Here is a 19,139-nt window from a genome sequence, read left to right as displayed (position 1 = left end):
GTTAAGAGGCATTCCTATTAGCCTTAATATTCTCTGTGTAAATGATGAAATTATGTGTTTATCTGTAGGGTTGTGAAGCTTGTCAGCTGTTGTTGAAACACTCAGCCTATCGCCGGATGCTTCTGTTCCTTTTGGGACCCAATCGACAAAACAACCAGGTAAACCTGCCTCAGAAGCAGTACTCTCCTACCTAGTTTTCTTTCTCTACACCATGCGGTGGAAACATAACCAGATCATTTGGCTGTACCAAATTGAATATTCATGGTATCCTCCTTGTGTCTGTGCAGAACCGGCGATGGAGTCCGGCCCAGGCTCGAGAGTTCCTCCACCTTCACAGCACGCTGGCGTTCATCACTCTGCATTCAGATGTCGACTCCCAGCGGACACACGGTGAAAAACACTCACCATCAGGCTATCTCTGCATGTGGGTTTCAGTTCAGCTCATTCTGTCCCATGTCCTTCTCCTTTCGGCCTAGCTCCAGAAGGGTTTAACCTCCGTGTCAGCAGCATCCCATCCTCCACGGCACTCCTGCCCCTCCACCCAGACATCCTGGCCTCCGTCTTCACACCTGAAGGACAACCCTACCTTCTCGAGGTAATGCACCTTATGACTTTTTAAGATTTTATGAAACATTCACATGAAACATGTTATGTCCACATAAGCAGTCGACCATATACTGTATGTTGACATCAACTTAAAGAAAAGCTGCATTGCACTGTTGCACAGCATCCACAATCCTTATGTGACATATGAGCACACATCTTTCTCTCTTCTGTACATTCCAAATAGACAAAAACTGGTAGCACGAAGCAGCTAACAATGCACATAATGGGATTCATTTAGTCTGCCTATAGAGCCTCTATTAAAACACATACATTTTATCATTTTATATACATTCTGGGGCCATGTAGTAACAGATATATTCATGATGGCGTGTAATACTTTTTTTGATCATTTAAAGCTTAACGGAGCTTCCGATTTCACAGAGCCCACAGCAACATAGAGAGAGTGTTTGCGATCAAGAATCATGGCAGACTTTGTGTGAAACAATGACGACTACTACCTTTTACTTTTACTCATCCTAGCCAGATAATGTTGCTTGATGCACTAAATAATTGACATAATAAAACCTTAACGAAACAGTCACTTCCACTGTCCGCTCTCACTGGGAGGCCGACTATAGAGATGGCTGCATCTATCAACACTCTTCAAGCGAGGGAGGTGCTGTGCCCCTTTGCCAGAAAAGTAGTTCTTCGGTGTTAGCTCCTACCATAACAATGTAGCTGTGCCTTGGTTAATATGTAGGTCAAGTTATGTAGATGGGACAATGTTGGCGGAATAGGTTAAAAAATAGCTTAAAAATAGCCATGTTTTTTTAACGATGGCCTCACAATCCATCCTTCAACATTTCCTTCTCATTTTCTGTGGCATTCGCCAGGTGATGTTCGCCATGCGAGAGTTGTCTGGCCCTTTGACCCCACTCATTGGCATGGTGACCTACTGTTCCTACTGCAATGAGCCATTCTCACTGGGAGTGCTGCAGCTCCTCAAGGTGACCACTGGGGACCACATAAAAATGCTCTTGAGTGTTTGTCTCAGGTTTAAACCCTTGATTTGTGTCTTTTATAGACGCAATTGGAGACGGCTCCGCCTCACGAGTTGAAAAACGTCTTTCAGATGCTGCAGGAGCTTCTGGTGAATCATCAGGCGGCCTTAATGTACACACTTATCTCTGATTGGCTGTGCTAATTAGTGTTAATGAATCTACTTCAGGTGGTGGAGGACCCTCTGCAGTCCCAGAGACTCAAATACGCCTTTGAATCAGATAAAGGTTTACTGGGTAAGTCACTCTTAAGCTACAGTGGAAAATAGGTATTTGATCCTACTGATTTTTGTAAGTTTACCTACTTGCAGAGATATGAACAGTGTTGGGATTTTTTGGAAGGTTTACTGTAACAGAGAGCGAGAGAAAAGTGAAAGCGAAAGTAAAGAAGCATGACACCACCTACTTACTGGTGGGGAGAAAAAACGTATTCGATCAAATGCTGTTTGGTTGCAGGGAGAAGGGGGAAAGGTAAGTCAACACTGGCATCAAGTGGGCAACTAATACAAGAAAGCGCATCTTGCATTTCAAATTTCTCTACATTTTGTTTTGCTGTTTGTTAAATTCAATTCAGTTCATGAATTTTTCCAATTATATATTTTATCTGAGCATTCAGACAATGGAAGGGTTTGTTGCATCCTAAACATTTTTACAGTAAGAAAATCTAAATTTGACACTATGCCATGCTTAAAGAAATTGAGAGTTTGCACTGGAAACAACCGAGACAACATAAGCTTACGTTTATAAATTAATTAATATTAATAATTATTTTTGTATTTAATTTTGTATGTAATTTTCTTAACACACAAATATATATCATTTATCTTTCTATTCATTAAATACAGTTAAAATGGGCATATTTCAGACATGATTGTTAAATCATGATTTAAGAATCATGATTGTTAGTTAAAAATCTGTGATTGATCTGATTTAGAATTTTTAATCAAGTGTAATCTTTTTTTAATTAATTAAATTAATATTAATTTCATGACCCGGTCAAATTGGTCATTCTTTGTATAGCATGATAGTGTTTCCAAATTTTTGACTGCCGCGGGTTATGTATATATTGCTATAAATTAGTCATTCACCACCACTGTAAATTGCTCAAATGTGACCTTGAAAACCACCTTTTTTTCCTCTTCAGCATTGATGCACCAGAGCAACAACGTGGACAGCAGACGGTGCTACCAGTGTGTCAAGTTCCTGGTCACGCTGGCCCAAAAGTAAGTAGCAGTAACAACTATCCACTTCCTGCTCTTTTAAGTACAAATAAGACAAAACCTTTGTTCCTTTAGGTGTCTTCCTGCCAAGGATTACTTCAAGGACCTGTCAGGTCATTGGAGCTGGGCGGTGCAGTGGCTCCAGAAGAAGGCAAGATTGATGAAGTGTCTTTAAAACGGTATAGATCCATCCTGCTTGCTGACTGTGTTTCTATCTTATGCCTTCAGATGACGGAACATTACTGGACTCCACAGAGTAATGTGTCCAATGAGACGTCAACCAATAAGAGCTTCCAGCGCACTATTTCAGCGCAGGTGCACATGCTTTGATGAGATTTACGTCAAATATTCATGGTTGAAAGCATTGAAGTGCTGCAAATCTAAGATGCGCATAATGTTCACCACCGTATACATTTTTTGTCCTTCCCCTGTTACAATACAAACCTGTTTGTGTGTGAAGGACACGCTGGCCTACGCCACAGCCTTGTTGAACGAGAAGGAGCAGTCAGGCAGCAGTAACGGCTCAGACGGAAGCCCCGCCAATGAGAACGCTGACCGCAGCCTGCGACAGGTAACACGCTACGCAACAGTGGCACGCACTGTAGCATCATGTTCCACACACTGGCACTTTTTTACAAACACATTAGGGGGGAAAAAACAATTGTACTTGTACAATAAAGTCATCATTTTGACAAGAAGAGAACAACATAAAAAAGACTTAAAGTAAAACTGCACTTTATTTGTAATTTTGCCCATCATTCACAATCATTATGTGAAACATGAACACATATCTCTTTCCCTATTGTGTGCACTCTAAAGAGAGAAAAACAGGTAGCATGAGCTAGCTAGCTAGACCTGTGAAAAAAGTCGTAAACTTACAACAAAAGTATTATGACAATATTATGAAAGGGGTTGGGGATCGAGTCTCGATGGGAACCGGGACTAACTTTGCGATTATCCTGGGATTATCCACATTTTTTAAAATTTCAATCCCCAGTTTTGATGCTCCCTTTACAAATGGCCACGGATGCCATTGAAGCAGAAGCCGGCGAGCACTAATGAAGAAGCAGCAGCTAAATGTTCCAACACAAATGTCATGCAAAGAAGGGATAACATGATTAAACACCTCCGGATTATCAATTTGATTGTTTCTTTAGCATTTTGTTTAAAAAAAAAACATTTTGCAAGAAAAAGGGTTAAAATGGATACCTATTATGCTTTTTCCACTTTTCTGACCTACAAATGTTGTTAGAATGTTGTATTCTGGTGTTAAACGATGCCAAATCATCAAATAATGACATTTGGAAGTGAGTCCTGAAAGACGTTTTGGATGGCTTAGTTTTTAGTTTGTTTTTTTTTTAGTTTCTTTTAAGTTATTTCCAACACCGACATCCACTGACATCAATGTGATCCGGACTTCCTTATATGGGCTGTAGATTGCCTACACTCGGTCAGCGCAGAGCTGCGTTCCGGAGGTCCTCGGTAGTGCTTGTGAGTCTGACCAATCACAGCGGAGTGGGTGTAGCCTGGGGTGGAGTAAATTAAACAGACCGTTGGGGTCGGAAGCAGGAAGTCCAAGGAAATACAGCTAGAATAGGTGCAAAATCTGGACAATCTAGAAACCTGTTTGTGCAGGTTATTCTGTGTAGCTCCTCTACAGGAGTGAAAATGAGCATAATAAAATTAAAAAATAATAATAAGAAGAAATTAGCATAATAGGTCCCTTTTAACAACAGTGCTCGTGTTATCAGTGGTCATATTAGGACTAAATTTAAATTGTAAATTTACAAAAAGACAATTTTAATCTAAATGATTCCCACCCAAATTAGATTTTTGGGGCTGAGAAAAACGGTGTAAGTGTTTTGTCTCAACACAAGTTGACTACACTGTCCTCCCTGCCAGGGCTCTGAGTCTCCCATGATGCTTGGGGACTCCAAGAGCGACCTTGAGGATGTGGACCCTTAAGAGTTCTCCTCGGAGCGTCCTGACTGAGCCCTATGGAGGCAAGATGAGGAGGTGGAGCTTCAAGTAGCCCAAACCAAAATGTCCAAAACAGAAAGGGCTGCGCTTTGATTGGTCCGGTTTTGTTTGGAAGGAGCCAATGGGAACACTAGACTCAGACAACAAAGGAGTGGGAAAAAAAATCATGAATTACTTCCACTTCTGAGAGGAGCCATGATGGAGATGATGAATAAATAAAAGCGCTTTGGATTCAAATGAGGAAGTGCAGAAACTTCCTCACTTCATCTTTTTTAGCTTATCAGGTGACGGCGAGGGGGGCGGGGCCTTTGCTTTTTACCATTGTATTGGTTATTGTCTGTCACACACGAACACACTAGTCAACCTGAGGACACATTGTAAAGAGCATACATGTAAGATAATATTTTAATTCAGCTTTGCTTCTCTAGCGGAACCTCGACGTGAACACAGACACACACACCCTTACCTTCTCACACACTCGAGCACTTGGGAGTTTGCACTTTATAGTCCGGGTCAGTCTTTTTGTTCACATTGCGCTTCCTCTAGAGCCTTCGTGCCGCCTTTGTTGCTTTTTAACACAACTACTCATCTCTCAGTGCCACACAGAAGCCCTGCTCCATGTTTTACTCGCTTCTTTTTACGCTTTTTATTCGCTGCCGCCACTGCCTCTGCCATCTTGGACCGGAGTGCATCAAGCCTTATGCAAGAAGAGGGGAGGGTTTTATTTGTAGGTGCCAAGGTCACACACACACACACACACACACACACAAGACACACTATGATTGCAAAATAGAAATAAAATCAACACACACCTGCGCCAGTGCTTGCTTTTACTTTGCCTTTTTGTTTGCCATCTTACACACACACACAGAGTAAGACAGATGTAGCTAGGGCGTTAACATTGTAGCCCAGTTATCGGGAGTTCCCAAGTGCCTTACCCTCCCGATAACTCCCAGCGACAACCTCCCCTGTTGCAGTAGTGAGTGTGTGTGTGTTAGCATGTTAGCTTTAACAGGTCAATGTTTACAAAACACAAGGACCTAGGAAGCTTTTCTTGTGAGAGACACATACACTCAGATGCTGTCATCTGTGAAAGAGGGTGATGTAAAAAAAAAAAGAAAAGAAAAACAAGATGCCCCTCCATGCAGTTTTTTTTTTCTGCAGTGTCCGAGTACTTCCTGTCACATGTTCTCCGGTGGGTGTGGCTACTTTTCATTCAAACCTCCTCCTCCTCAGTCACCGTGTAAAAATTATAAAAAAAAAAAACAACACACATGGGGAAAAAAAGATGTTTTTTATGTGGGGAGGGTAGGTATGGTAAGGATCGGGGGTGGGGGGGTCTTGCAGGTTTTACTGTCAGTCTTTTGCCATCACAGGTTTTCTTTTTTTCTGTAACGCATGTTTAAAAAAAAAAAAAAGAGTCCACTTTTAATTTGTACAACAGACAGTTTGATTATGGGAAGATTTGATATCAAATAAACTGGAATGCACAACTTTTTGTAAACACTGCCTTTTATTGTCGGTGTATTGTCAGACTTTATAATACATTTCTTGATAATCCACAGCAAGGCTGTCCAAACATTTTACACTGAGGGCCACATCCTGGAAAATGAAAGGTTGTGGGGTCCAAATTTGCAAAGAAGTTGTATATCTTTTAAGAAAAAACTGCGTCTCAGCTTTGTAAAATAGGTGAAAAGATGTATCATTACTATACGAACTTTGGTCTTTGCGCCCCCCCCCCAAATATTTAAACTGTCTTCATAAATAATGTTTATAACATTGTCTTTTCATATCATGGCTGATATTTTTATGCCTATTTCCTACTTATTTTTCCTATAATATTAGAACAGGGCTGCATGGCGGTCGGGTGGTTAGCACGCAGACCTCACAGCTAGGAGACCCGAGTTCAATTCCACCCTAGGTCATCTCTGTGGAGTTTGCATGTTCTCCCCATGCATATGTGGGTTTTCTTCGGGGACTCAGTTTTCCTCCCACTTTCCAAAAACATGTTAATTGTTTAAATTGTTAAACAGGTTAATTGGCAACTCCAAATTGTCCATAGGTATGAATGTGAGTGTGAATGGTTGTTTGTCTATATGTGCCCTGTGATTGGCTGACGGCCAGTCCAGGGTGTACCCCGCCTCTCGCCCGAAGACAGCTAGGATAGGCTCCAGCACCGCCCGCAACTTTCGTGAGGATAAGCGGTAGAAAATGAATGAATATTGGAAATTTTCCCCAACCTAAATTTCCAAAAGATTTTCTCATAATATTGCTACTTTGAATGTATTGAATAATTTTCCAAGTTTGTTTGTTTCTTTTGGCCGCCAGAGCAGAAGGAGCCGCCAGAGCAGATTTTTGAAGTTTATTCTTGTAAAATTGCTACTTTTTTTTCTTTCTTAAGATATAAAGTTTATTCTCACACCTCTTTTTTTTCAAATTTCTTTGTTTCCATTTTTCCCCAATTCTAACTTTCTTCTTGGAATTCTTTTCCTGGGAATTAGGAATTTATTTCCACAATATTGTTTTTTCTCTTACAACTTGTTTCTCTTAATATTTTAATTCTTGTAAAATTACGGACCCTTTTTCCATTTTTGCTGTTGTTTTTAGTTGTCGTTCTTCAACTATATTTTTTAGAATGCACCATAAGCCACATCCCGCAAATGGTTTGTTGTTTTTTTTTTTTGGTATTTGGAAATCAGAAAAAAATTAGTTGGTAGCTCTGTCGCTCACCTTCTCATGTTTTATTTCAAAATTTTAAATTATTATTCATTTGAAAACTGAAAAACATTTGCATGGATCTAGTTCCAACTTTCCATATTTATTTATTTTTCAAAGATTTATTTGATTGCTTTAGAACATAGTAAAAAAAACTAAACTCTTTAAAAATATTGTATTAATATGAAATGATATAAAAAGCAATACAATATCTTCATGTTCAGAACATGTCATGTACACTACCACTGGGCATAACATTACAGTTGCCAACACATGATAGTCAGGTGTACATATAAATATAAATATATGTATGTATGTGTATATATATGTGTGTGTGTGTGTGTGTGTGTGTGTATAATGAATACTTTCAACAATACAAAAATACAGTAATAAGTTATAATTATTAGTAACTATTTAAATCCATAATCAATAAAACATAGTTGCTTATGGTTTAATAATAAGACAAGAATTATTTACATTAAACAATTAGTGACAATGTTTCCCTTCTTTCCCTCTCATAAGATGTTGTCGCCATATTGGTCCTCATCCTGATGGCCACTTGGCACCCTGCAACACACACATTAAGGTTTTAATTGTGTTTGTTCGTGTCTTTAATTACAGTGTGTGTGTGTGTGTGTGTACCTCTCATCTTTCACCTCCGCTGTTAATGTATCCCAAACTCCAGGCTCTACAACAACCTAACATACACACACAGTCATGTCAGGCTCAACAGCAACACACTAGCCGTTGTGTACCCACCAACCTTAGGATAACATTGACAGAGGCTCCACACAGTCCCCACTAGCACCATGGCGATGCCCAGGGCACACATGGTGGCGTAAACATGCGGTCGCTCTTGAGTCATGATGAAGAGGCCCAGAGCCACCACGCACCAACCCGCCACGATCAATCCATAGCGATACGGCTTCCCCTCCGCCATGATGCTACACACAGAGGCTTGATGCTTGAGGGTGGTGGTTAAAAAAGAAAGGCAGTTAAGGTTCCACTCTGCTGCCTATTAAAGCCCAAAGACAAGGCCAGGGGGAGGTCGGCTGTAACACCTGACCTGATAGGTCACCTTGGCTGCACCTGAGGGAGAAACTCAAGCAAGCTTCCTTTGAAGTGCTCTTTTAAAAAAAACACACCAATCAGATCTGTGCACAAACTTTATAGAACACACAGAAAAATTGTGTGTGAATGTTGAGACAAAATACAAAAAAAAGTGGAAGCTGCTTAAATACATCACAGCATATCATAGCAGTCCCAGATAACATGCAGTTGCTGTGAGTGGAATAGACATGACATTGTAGCAACCATTGTGGCTTTTGAATCCAAAAAGAAACAAAAACAAGATTTTAATGCTAGTTAATACATCACAGCATATCATAGCAACCCAAGGATACAACTTGGAAGAAAGACAATGGAGCATCCCGATTGGATGTTATGAAAGTGCTTTCATTTCATTTGGTGGAGGAAAAAAGAAAAAAATCATGTTCATGCTGTATATTGTATCACAGCATATCATAGCAACCTTGCAGGGAATGTTACAAAAGGAATGCTCATCTCTTAGCAGTCACACAACGACCACTGACAGAAGTCGCCTGTCACTTTAAGCCACTTTGCATTCTCTTTCGCTCAGAGAATCCTGGAGAAAAAAAAGTGAAATGTAATAACATACCATAAACCATGACATGTAAAATACTGGCAGACAGCGACAATTGCTTTCAAGGCCGTCTTTCCACTATTCCGTTACACAGAAGTGCCGCCCTGCCTCTGTTACGGCTCTGATACTACCTCCAAAAAGGAACACTGGCGGAAAAATGCCAGTGTAAAAGGGGCTAAGGCTATCGTGAAAACAGTAAGGGGTGGATGTTGTCATGTACTGTTGGTCACGTAAATCAAAGCAGCAGAATATCCCAAGTGTGAGTCCTGAAGTGTGGGTTCCAGTGAAAGGCATCCGGGAAAACAGTTAGCTTGCTAGCTATTGTTGCATCACAGCATGCACCAGTCACGCAGATAAGAAGAAGGCACTGGCACCAAGTCCAACACATCCACCGTGGGTGGGGGTGTGGGGGCGCCATTAAAGCTGCTCGTTGTGCTCTTGGATCTTCATCACCGTATCGTATGATGGGGGCGGGTCCATAGTCCAGGGGGGCGGGGTCGACGGGAGGGCCGGTTCAGGGTCCGGTGTCTCGCCGACGGAGTCCGTCAACATTTCGCGCCGAACTCGGTCCAGCCTCCTGAGGGGGGAAGCAGGAAGACAACAAACTGTTACTGTACTTTAAATTGTACGACTTTATTGCTGACATGCAGTATTAACACTTTTAATTGGGATCTTGAACCAGTTTTGGTCCAGCCCATGTTTACACCTGTTTCAAAGTAGTTAATACATACAAATACATATTGTATATATAATCCTGCCCCCTCATTTATCTTTCTTTCAAGAAAGTAAAAATTGGCATATTTCAGACACGGTGATTAATCATGACTGATTAATTTGAGGCGGCACGGCGGTTGAGTGGTTAGCGCCACCCTCGGCCATCATGGGTTTCCTCCGGGTACTCCGGTTTCCTCCAACATTCCAAAAACATGCTAGGTTAATTGGCCACTCCAAACTGTCCATAGGTATGAATGTGAGTGTGAATGGTTGTTTGTCTATATGTGCCCTGTGATTGGCTGGCGACCAGTCCAGGGTGTACCCCACCTCTCGCCCGAAGACAGCTGGGATAGGCTCCAGCACCCCCGCAACCCTCGTGAGGAAAAAGCGGTAGAAAATGAATGAATGAATGATTAATTTGAAAACTTACAAATGTTAATCATTTGACAGCCCTAATTAAAAGACATTTATCAAATTTTCATGTTAAATAAACATAACTGCATCCATTGTTTCACATAGTCACCTGGAAGTAGATGATAAAAAAAAATAGCTTTCAGTGTGCTGGACACTTAGTAGAGCACATCTTGTTTACATTTCTGATGGAGTCTGTCAAGCATATGCACACGTGTCTGCAAGACATTCCCCAGTAATCCATAAAAGTGCCGCCTCCCGCACGACACTGCTACAAGACAAACTATAAACTCGATGTCCTACTACGCCCAATATGGAAAAATACCCTTTTTCTCCATTCAAACAAATGCCACACCTCAATGAATAGCCAATAATCAATGCTGAGCTTCAAAAAATTGTCTGAAACAACTTACCTCAAATAAACATTATTTAGTTTTAATCAATGCCTTGCCTCAAATAATCACAAACTGCACAACCTCAACTAAAATATTTTTTAAAAATAAATATTTTTCCCCTCTGCATTTTCAGATGCTACAATCCACAGGAATTCATGCCAAAACCGAACATGTCCGATTAAACACCATCCCACAGTTAATTGTCTGGTGTGTCATTAACCTAAAAAATAGGCTCATCTAAAAAAAATGCCGTCTGGTGTTTGCACAGGAATTCACATCCAATGCCGACATACTGTAGTTCCTCAAATATAGCCCCCAATCTATTCAACGCCATTCCACAGTTGATCACGAGGTACATCGTACAAGTTAAGAAATAAATGCCCCCAATTAACTCCCTTCATTACTTGAACCGCTCCATACTCGCCTTGCCTCAAATAAACACCAGGAATTCAAATGCTGGCCTCGGCTCTTATCAACTTATTGTCAGTCAATAGCCAGGTGTGTTGTTTACCGGAGCAAATAAGCACCTCACTTCCAATAAATCCTCACAGGAATTCAGATCCAGCGCTCAATTTCCTCAAATAGTCCATCCAAAATGTGTCATCCAGCTTGAACACATCACATACTGTATACACCTTACCCCGAATAAAGGTTTTCCTTTTTAAAAGATGCGCTTTAATGCAACATCTGACAACAACAGAGATGTTTTACAGGCGAGAAAAGGAGTCACAAGGAAGGAGACGTTAAATAATGGATGAGGTCTGTTTAGCCTTTGCTTACATGAGCTTTGGCAGAGGTGAAACGATTGATCCTTACACACACACACACACACACACACACACACACAGACACACACTTTGCACGCAGGAACATTAGGTCAATGTGAGGAGTTGGAGCCATTTTGACTGAGCATTATTATGTTTACAAAAGCACAGTTTTTGCAACAGATGAGTGCAGGTGTGTCTAATGAAATGGCCAGTCTAATGTGTATTTCATAGGTAATACAGAGCAGTCATTTACTCGCAAACTAAATCTTTCCTACAACCTCTGAGAAGCCTCATTCCCTATGTGTTCCCCGCCACATCTCCCTGTCCTTTATTGGGTATGGGTTTCCAAGAAAACACCCCAGTGGGCGTGGCTTAAATATTTCTCAAATAATAAACGCCTCTGCATGCTATTAGGATTACATTTATGATTTCATAAGAAGAAATATGTTGCCTAGCCCACCTCTGTATGGCGAGAGACTGTTGCGGGCTGAATCGGGTCCCCGTGCGCGGGTGCAGCAGGAAGTGTCCCGGCACCGCCACCTGCAGGTTCTTCATGGCCATGCACAGCCCGCTCACCAGCAGGCCCACGCCCCCCAGGCCCAGGAAGAGGCCGACGCCGAACAGCGGCGCCGAATGGCTCGGCAAGCCCACGCACAGAGCCACCACCCCCCCGGCGATCATGAGGAGCACGCCCAGGAAGAGCAGCACTCCCTGGGGCAGCGGCATCTCCGGAGTCCCCCCTATCAACACCTCCCGCAGATAAGTAAGACACTCTCCTTAGACATTTTAAAGTGCAGAAGAAGAAAAGTGCAACATTCAACCACTTCCTACCTGATTGCAAAGAGTGTTGACTTGTTCAAGCATTGCTTTTCTTCCCCGCATCAACACTCATCACGTCCCCGCACAAGCGCTTCACAAGGCGGGGGAAACACTCCCATCGCTTCCGTCCGCGCCTGCTGGTGCGATAACATATCCGGTATGGTGGCACTAATGTCTTCACCGATTAGATGTCTCAAGTAGGCAGACAGACTGGGAAGTCTTTTTGCTTTGTGGCTGCAAAGGAAGTGTGGAAGTGTTTTTTTTTTTTTACAAGGAGGGGTTTTCTGTGACGAGAGCAGGGTGGGCTGGACGCTCTCACCATGCTTCCCTGTTGCAGCTCAATGTCTGCTCAATGCTGCAAAACATCATGCCTCATTATCATATTTCTGATGTCATAGCGGTTTTTTCTATACAGACATACTGGCAGGCAATGGACATGATCCGTTCCAGGGTCCAACTTGAGCCTTAGTAAGTATAGAGTGAAGTAATATTTAACATCCACAATGTAATAAAATCTTCATAAAGTGGTAGTGGTAAAAGATTAATTTCCAATTGTAAACATTTCTAAAAATATATAATAATCATAAAATGGAAATTATTGTAACTACGACCACTCGCCAGCAGGGGGAGCTCGTAAATGGTACTGTTGTGAGAGAGCCATAGGTAATCTGCAATAATTGTTGTATTCTGCTCATGCTTTGCTCAATACCTAATGCCAAATATATGAGTATGCATGGATTGTGTTTCATTCTCATGAATTTCTCATGAGAATGTCATTTTCGGATGAATCCTGATGCGCCGGTAAGATTGTGGTAATTTGGATGATATTTTCATGATTTTTGCATTTTAGTTTTATGATATTTGCTCAGTTTTTGTACAATAATTTCATATTTTTGTCATGTTTGCATGACAGTTACATAATGTTGGGATGACTTATATATGATTTACAATATTTAAGAGATACTTACCCAGTACTTGCACAATTTTAGCACTGTTTGAATTCCAGCACTGCTCCATGATTGGGTGATTATTATGCAATATTTTTTTCAGAGTTGGATGATATTTTCACACCGTTTTCATCCTAGTTATATAATATTTTGTTGTTTTTTGAATGACGGCTGTACAATATTTGGATGATATTTCCACAGTGTTTGCTCATTCTTAGATGGTATTGGTATGCTTTTTTATGATATTTGGACGATATTTGTATATGACATGTACTACATACATTATTTATAATGTTCAATGGATACTTACTCAGTAGTTGCACAATTATGGCAACTTTCACAACATTCTCTACGTTTGCATACACAATATTTTGTAAGTTTTTTGCGTGACGGCTGTATGGTATTTGGATGATATTTACACAATGTTTGGATAATGGTTATATGGGTTTATTGATATTTACATGATAGCTATATGATAGTTGTGCAATATTTGAGGTATATACATTGTCGTGATATTCAACCAGTAGTTACTCAGTATTTGCCCAATTATGGTAGTGTTTGCAACATGTTTGGCCAATTATTACATGATACTGTTTGTATATGTTTGCATAGTAGTTGATATTGGCATGCTGTTAGCATGATAATATTACGATATTGGGTTGATATTTGCATGATAGTTCTATGATATTTGTATCATATATATACATTTATGATATTCAAACAATAGTTACTCAGTATTTGCCCCATTATGGCACCATGTTTGGATGATTATTACACAATTACAGCAATGTTTGTTACCATGTTGCATGATAGTTACTGTACATAATATTTTGGCATATTTTGTATGACATTTACACAATATTTGCATGATAAGTTTATGATGTTTGCATGATAGATTTATTATGTATACAATGTATACAATTATGCAGTATTTGCACAATGATGGCACTGTGTTTGCACCATGTTTGGATGATTATCACACAATATTGGCATTGTAGTTATATAATATTTACACGGTTTGGGCTCTGCACAATTTCAATCAATGTTTGAATGATATTTAAACAATATTATCACTGTTGGCACAATATTTACACAATGTTTGTAGAGTACATTTTGAATGTTTGTACCATGCTGACACAATGTTTGCTCTATTTGTGTCCTCTGTTTGTCAGATCATAAAGCGTTGCCTTGAGGAAGTTTGTCATCATGCATCCTTTAGGTAAGTCAAGTCGATCTGGAAATTCTCAGCATCATTTTGTAGTCGTTAAAGTCCCTCTTTGGACACCAAATGATCAAAATACAAAGATGATTTGTTAATCTTAAGTTTATTCCATCAACATCAATACATACACACACACACAGGGCGAAATGTGTCTCATGATTCTTTGTCTTTCCCACTAGCGATGCATCTTAACATCTTAAAACATGCATAATATGTCCAAATCAACTTAGTGGATCACCTGCGATCCTTTAATCATAACTCTTTGGGTGCCATTTGTTTAACTGACTGTATAACTGCCCACTTTTTTCCACCACAGAAACCTCCATTGAACAAAATCAATGTTGTTGTTACTATATAAGCAGTTCATATATGTTAATAAATAATAATATGTGCATACCTGTAAACATTACAAAACTATGAAAATAAATTCAAAAAATAAGAACAAGAATATTTCAAATAACCCAATATATCAATATTCATTCATTTTCTTTACCACTTATCCTCATGAGGGTCGCGGGGGTGCTGGAGCCTATCCCAGCTGTTTTCCGATGAGAGGCGGCGTACACCCTGGACTGGTTGCTAGACAAACAACCATTCACACTCACATTCATACCTATGGACAATTTGGAGTCGCCAATTAACCTAACATATTTTTGGCAGACACTCGGCCTCAATCAAACCAAAGAAATGCAAAACAAAAAATACACAGGTAAGAGACGAGGGAGCTTGTAAACAACGGCAACCCAATCCCTAGAGATATCAGTGTGGATGATAAGGTAGCAGCACATTTATCAGTAGATGTGCTTGCCCTTTTCTGAACACTTTCTAGCAGCCTTCTCCTACTTGGAATTGTGAGCTCAAGGGTTAACCTAATTGGGATGTGGGCTGTAAGTCCTGAATAACCTCCATAGAGATGAACTCTGGTGACCCCAAAACACACAAAGTGTCTTAGTGCTCTTTGGTCAACACAGTTGGTGATGAGATTCCAGCAAAGTTATAGGAAACATGCCAACATCAGAGAGAGACATGCTTCTGGTGTCCCATTGGTGTTCCCCATCTTTGGTCTTCCCACCATCACACCTCGAAGCTTATCTCTCTGGACCGTCCAAATAGCGGCTCGGCCGCTAAGTGCGTGTCGGAGTAGGCGCGTCTCAGGTGTGTGGAGCTGCATGTGGTTTTGATGGCCACTTCGTAGGGAGGTGGCGGCCCCAGCCAGGGAGGAAGGTGAGGGGGCGGACTGAAGCCACCTGAGTCCATGGGGGGATAGTCAAACTCCTCACCACGAGCTCCATGTCTTTGGCATTCCAAAGTTCTACAAGGGGAGAGATCAAAATCTAATCAGGTTGGCTAATATACAAAAGTACTTGTTGATGATGTTCTAACAGTTAGCGGCAAACGTGTGAAAAGCTATCATTTCCCACACTTGAAGAGGCGCTCAAACACTCACTTAGGAAGCTGCAGCTTTTCATGACGTCATGAAGGACAAACCTGCGCCTTCATGGACGCCATAGCAACTCTGACACGCCCCCGGGTAAGATAAGGCCGGCCCATATATTATGCCCACCGTCACGTCTTCATGGAGGACAGCTTTGCAATAACAAAAGTAGGCTTCTCTACACAGCTTAAAACAAAGCCCTGCCAACTATTCGCCAGATGTATGAGCTGTAAGTTTGATCATGTTGTTTTTCTTCAGCAAATAGGCTAACCTAGCATAATGTTACTGTTACGATATGACTGAAAACAAACAGCTCATTAGCATTTAAACTATAGACACACAACTAACGCTTACTAGAAGCACTATAATATAGGGCTGCAACTAACAATTAGTTTAATAACCAGCTAATCGTTCATTTATGCTAAGTAATAAAAAAAGATCTAAATGTAAAACAATAAATGTACTCAAAAATACAATCACGATAATTTTCTTAGTCGATTAATCTGAAGCCTGTTGTTTCAATTAATGGTGGAATTGGTTAGACCATCGATGGACCAGATTAATATGAAGCAAACACCTACAGTTAGCGGTTGGGTCCACAACATATCAGAAAAGAGGCAAAATACCCATCACTGTTTTATATGTGAATATCTTTGGCTAAAACAGGAAGATAGTAGATCTGCTTTCATGGATGACTAAGGAAATGTAAAAACTATTCACATTTGAGAGGCTGAAATCAGAGGATATTTTCATATTTAAATTAAATAATCATTCATTCATTTTCTACCGCTTTTTCCTCACGAGGGTCGCGGGGCGAGAGGCTGTCTTTTGTCTTTCTCTCCCTGTCTTTGGGCGAGAGGCGGGGTACACCCTGGACTGGTTGCCAGCCAATCACAGGGCACATTTAGACAAACAACCATTCACACTCATTTGGAGTCGCCAATTAACCTAGCATGTTTTTGGAATGTGGGAGGAAACCAGAGTACCCGGAGAAAACCACGCATGCACGGGGAGAACATGCAAACTCCACACAGAGATGGCCAAGGGTGGAATTGAACCCTGGTCTCCTAGCTGTGAGCTTGACCGCCGTGCCGCCCCTAAATAATCATTAATTACCAAAATTATTGTTGATTAATTAGGTACCCCATTAAGCATGATTAATCGATTAATTGTTGCAGCTCTAATATAGACTTTTATTCCAGAAAAGCTGCCTTTTCCCAAGTTGTATCCCTTCATCCGCATATGCTATCACACTAGGTCATACAGTGGTGGGCAAAGTACGGCCTGCATATCACATTTAGTGCAGCCCTTTTGACTTTCGTATTTGCGTCACTGCTTCTCTTGTTCTGCAGTTTTGTTCCACCAGCTGACGCACTACAAATACTGCTGGCTTTTACTTTGATTTTGATTACTTTTGATTATTACTTTTACTTTTACACACAATTCCCTCGACAATGACCTAGTCTGTCTTTCTTCTTAAATCAGCTGAGATGGGCTCCGGGACCAATGCCATGACCTTGAACAGGAAGAGATAGGATAAACAAGTGCCACACTAAGGAGTAACTCTATCAGTCCATTTTTAATGACTTTGAATTGTTATGAATAAAGTCAACTTTAAAAACAGTATTGATTTGTTGTTGACGATGCATGGAAATTAACAATGAATGCATCAATTTTGGGGGGGGAATGTTGTTTTTAGTGTCCTGTGAATGCCTCTTTCCATGCCAGAGCGAGCAAAGTTCTTTGATAATGTTCTTCAACGTCCAACAGCTGACGTCATGATATTCTTCTCTAGTTGCCAAGAGCACCTCTGCTGTTTTCAGTAGGTACTGCACCACCATTTGGCCTCAACTGCTTCAAGACAGTTACAATAGAAGCTTCAGATCCAGATGACATACATGACATACTTTCCACTTTCTTCCTTTTTAGTTTTGATGTAAAAATGACTTAAAACTTACAAATGAACATGGCTGTGATCTTTAATTCATTCTGTCAATAAAGAGCATGTAAACTCACCCTGGTAGAAAGACCGACTGGGACTCAGGGAAGCGGCTACCGCCGTGCGCAAAGAGGGCATGGCTGCTGTAACCAGCGTACTCGTTGTAAGGGTAGTGAGGACACTCAGGATCAAACTCCTGTTGGTTGTAGTTGCCTGTGCTCTTGCTGTTCATGGCCCAGAAGAGCCCCAGGATGAGCATGACCACCCCCAGCACCACGCAACACAGCGAGAAGGGCTGCAGGCGGCTCTGGGATGAGGCCAGGAAGGCTGTGGAGCCCCCTGTCACGATGAGGAAGGCGCCGATGAAGATGGCTCCGTGGTGCAGGGAAGGCATCCTCCTGGTTCCGAGGTTGCCTCCGAGGCCTGGGAGATGGTGTCACTCGGGTCCGGACGGGATGGAGCACCCCATGTGCACGCAAGGTGATCACACATCCAAAAAATTTGAAATCCTCAAGTGGCACAAAAGACGACTCCTCACTCTTTCCATTCCTATAGGTGCCCAGCTCCTGTAAAGACGCTAAAAGGACTTTTTTTGAGCTAAAAGAATCAAAAAGGACTTGTTTGAAGAGGATGTCATCTGCTGATGTGGACAAGCTGTGTGTTTATCATCACAGCAGATGGACCAGAAGACTGAAGAGCCCATTAAGAAATCTTTACTGGCGCCCCACCCTCCTCAGTCTAATGTGTCTGAAGGGTACCACTTTAGTGTGTGTGTGTGTGTGTGTGTGTGTGCGTGTGCACTGGAAAATGATGACATGAAAACATGACTGGGTTGATGCGTGCGCGTGACATCAGTTACAGAAATAAGAGCATGTCTAACCATTCTAACAACATGATAATGGGCCTGGTCATGAAATGGCATACATTATATACATTGTAGACCATAACATAACATAAACAAACAGGTTTTAATAGGATGTTTTAATAGTCTTGAATATTTGCTGTCAATAAAGTCATTGTCAAATTGGCCTGTTGTGACCGAAAGAATGCATTTTTTTTTACTTCCAATTATGCCTGTAGAATGTTTTCACTAAATTAAAGTCAAATAAAAGATCGCAATGACAGTCTAAGTAAATATTTTTTTAAAATGTGGTCAACCCTTGGTGTAATTCCTCTGCTCCTTCACACGAAAAGGTGAAACTTTGCCAAATCATGCATCCAGACTGGGTGTCTCTGCCATTTTCCTGGCATATATTTATACACAGTGGCACTGCTATCAAAAGTCCATAATTTGGAATCCCTGTAAGT

The 19,139-nt window shown here is 41.0% G+C and overlaps 4 protein-coding genes across 6 annotated transcripts in view; 1 reads left to right on the top strand and 3 right to left on the bottom strand.

The window, feature by feature from the left end:
* Nucleotides 1–6,316, top strand: part of usp24 (ubiquitin specific peptidase 24) — a 35,560-nt gene extending 29,244 nt beyond the window's left edge. The window contains exons 57-67 of one of the 2 annotated variants that reach the window (XM_058074451.2): nucleotides 69–158; nucleotides 288–390; nucleotides 477–595; nucleotides 1,440–1,553; nucleotides 1,631–1,696; nucleotides 1,775–1,841; nucleotides 2,749–2,827; nucleotides 2,900–2,975; nucleotides 3,053–3,139; nucleotides 3,285–3,395; nucleotides 4,727–6,316. In XM_058074451.2, coding sequence (XP_057930434.2) covers nucleotides 69–158; nucleotides 288–390; nucleotides 477–595; nucleotides 1,440–1,553; nucleotides 1,631–1,696; nucleotides 1,775–1,841; nucleotides 2,749–2,827; nucleotides 2,900–2,975; nucleotides 3,053–3,139; nucleotides 3,285–3,395; nucleotides 4,727–4,789 — 975 coding nt within the window. In that variant the 3' untranslated portion in view covers nucleotides 4,790–6,316. The remainder of the gene's footprint in view (nucleotides 1–68; nucleotides 159–287; nucleotides 391–476; nucleotides 596–1,439; nucleotides 1,554–1,630; nucleotides 1,697–1,774; nucleotides 1,842–2,748; nucleotides 2,828–2,899; nucleotides 2,976–3,052; nucleotides 3,140–3,284; nucleotides 3,396–4,726) is intronic. The other variant, XM_058074452.2, reaches the window with a different exon arrangement.
* A 1,718-nt stretch (nucleotides 6,317–8,034) lies between these two features.
* bsnd (barttin CLCNK type accessory subunit beta) lies at nucleotides 8,035–8,459 on the bottom strand. The gene is made up of 3 exons (XM_078789917.1): nucleotides 8,283–8,459; nucleotides 8,162–8,217; nucleotides 8,035–8,086 (listed from the first exon to the last, which is right to left on the bottom strand). Exons 1-3 carry the CDS (start codon nucleotides 8,457–8,459, stop codon nucleotides 8,035–8,037), a joined length of 285 nt encoding a protein of 94 aa, XP_078646043.1.
* Nucleotides 8,460–8,681: 222 nt separating this feature from the next.
* Nucleotides 8,682–12,631, bottom strand: LOC144898357 (uncharacterized). Of its 2 annotated transcripts, none has more exons than XM_078790098.1 (3): nucleotides 12,301–12,631; nucleotides 11,930–12,219; nucleotides 8,682–9,759 (listed from the first exon to the last, which is right to left on the bottom strand). In XM_078790098.1, exons 1-3 carry the CDS (start codon nucleotides 12,349–12,351, stop codon nucleotides 9,600–9,602), a joined length of 501 nt encoding a protein of 166 aa, XP_078646224.1. In that variant the 5' UTR covers nucleotides 12,352–12,631; the 3' UTR covers nucleotides 8,682–9,599. The 2 variants fall into 2 exon arrangements, with proteins under 2 accessions (XP_078646224.1, XP_078646225.1); XM_078790099.1 differs by having other exon boundaries at nucleotides 11,930–12,209; nucleotides 12,301–12,629.
* Nucleotides 12,632–14,903: 2,272 nt separating this feature from the next.
* Nucleotides 14,904–18,561, bottom strand: LOC144898356 (uncharacterized). Its single transcript, XM_078790097.1, has 2 exons — nucleotides 17,909–18,561; nucleotides 14,904–15,769 (listed from the first exon to the last, which is right to left on the bottom strand). The coding sequence occupies exons 1-2, from the start codon at nucleotides 18,223–18,225 to the stop codon at nucleotides 15,532–15,534; spliced, it is 555 nt and encodes a 184-aa protein (XP_078646223.1). The 5' UTR covers nucleotides 18,226–18,561; the 3' UTR covers nucleotides 14,904–15,531.
* Between the last annotated feature and the right edge of the window lie 578 nt (nucleotides 18,562–19,139).

Source organism: Doryrhamphus excisus, linkage group LG4 (genome assembly GCF_037039965.1).
Source record: "Doryrhamphus excisus strain RoL-2023G ecotype Guam linkage group LG4, RoL_Dexc_Guam_v1.1, whole genome shotgun sequence".
Taxonomy (NCBI): Eukaryota; Metazoa; Chordata; class Actinopteri; order Syngnathiformes; family Syngnathidae; genus Doryrhamphus; species Doryrhamphus excisus.
The sequence above is the reverse complement of the archived record's forward strand: the minus strand, read 5'-3'. Positions and strand labels throughout refer to the sequence as shown.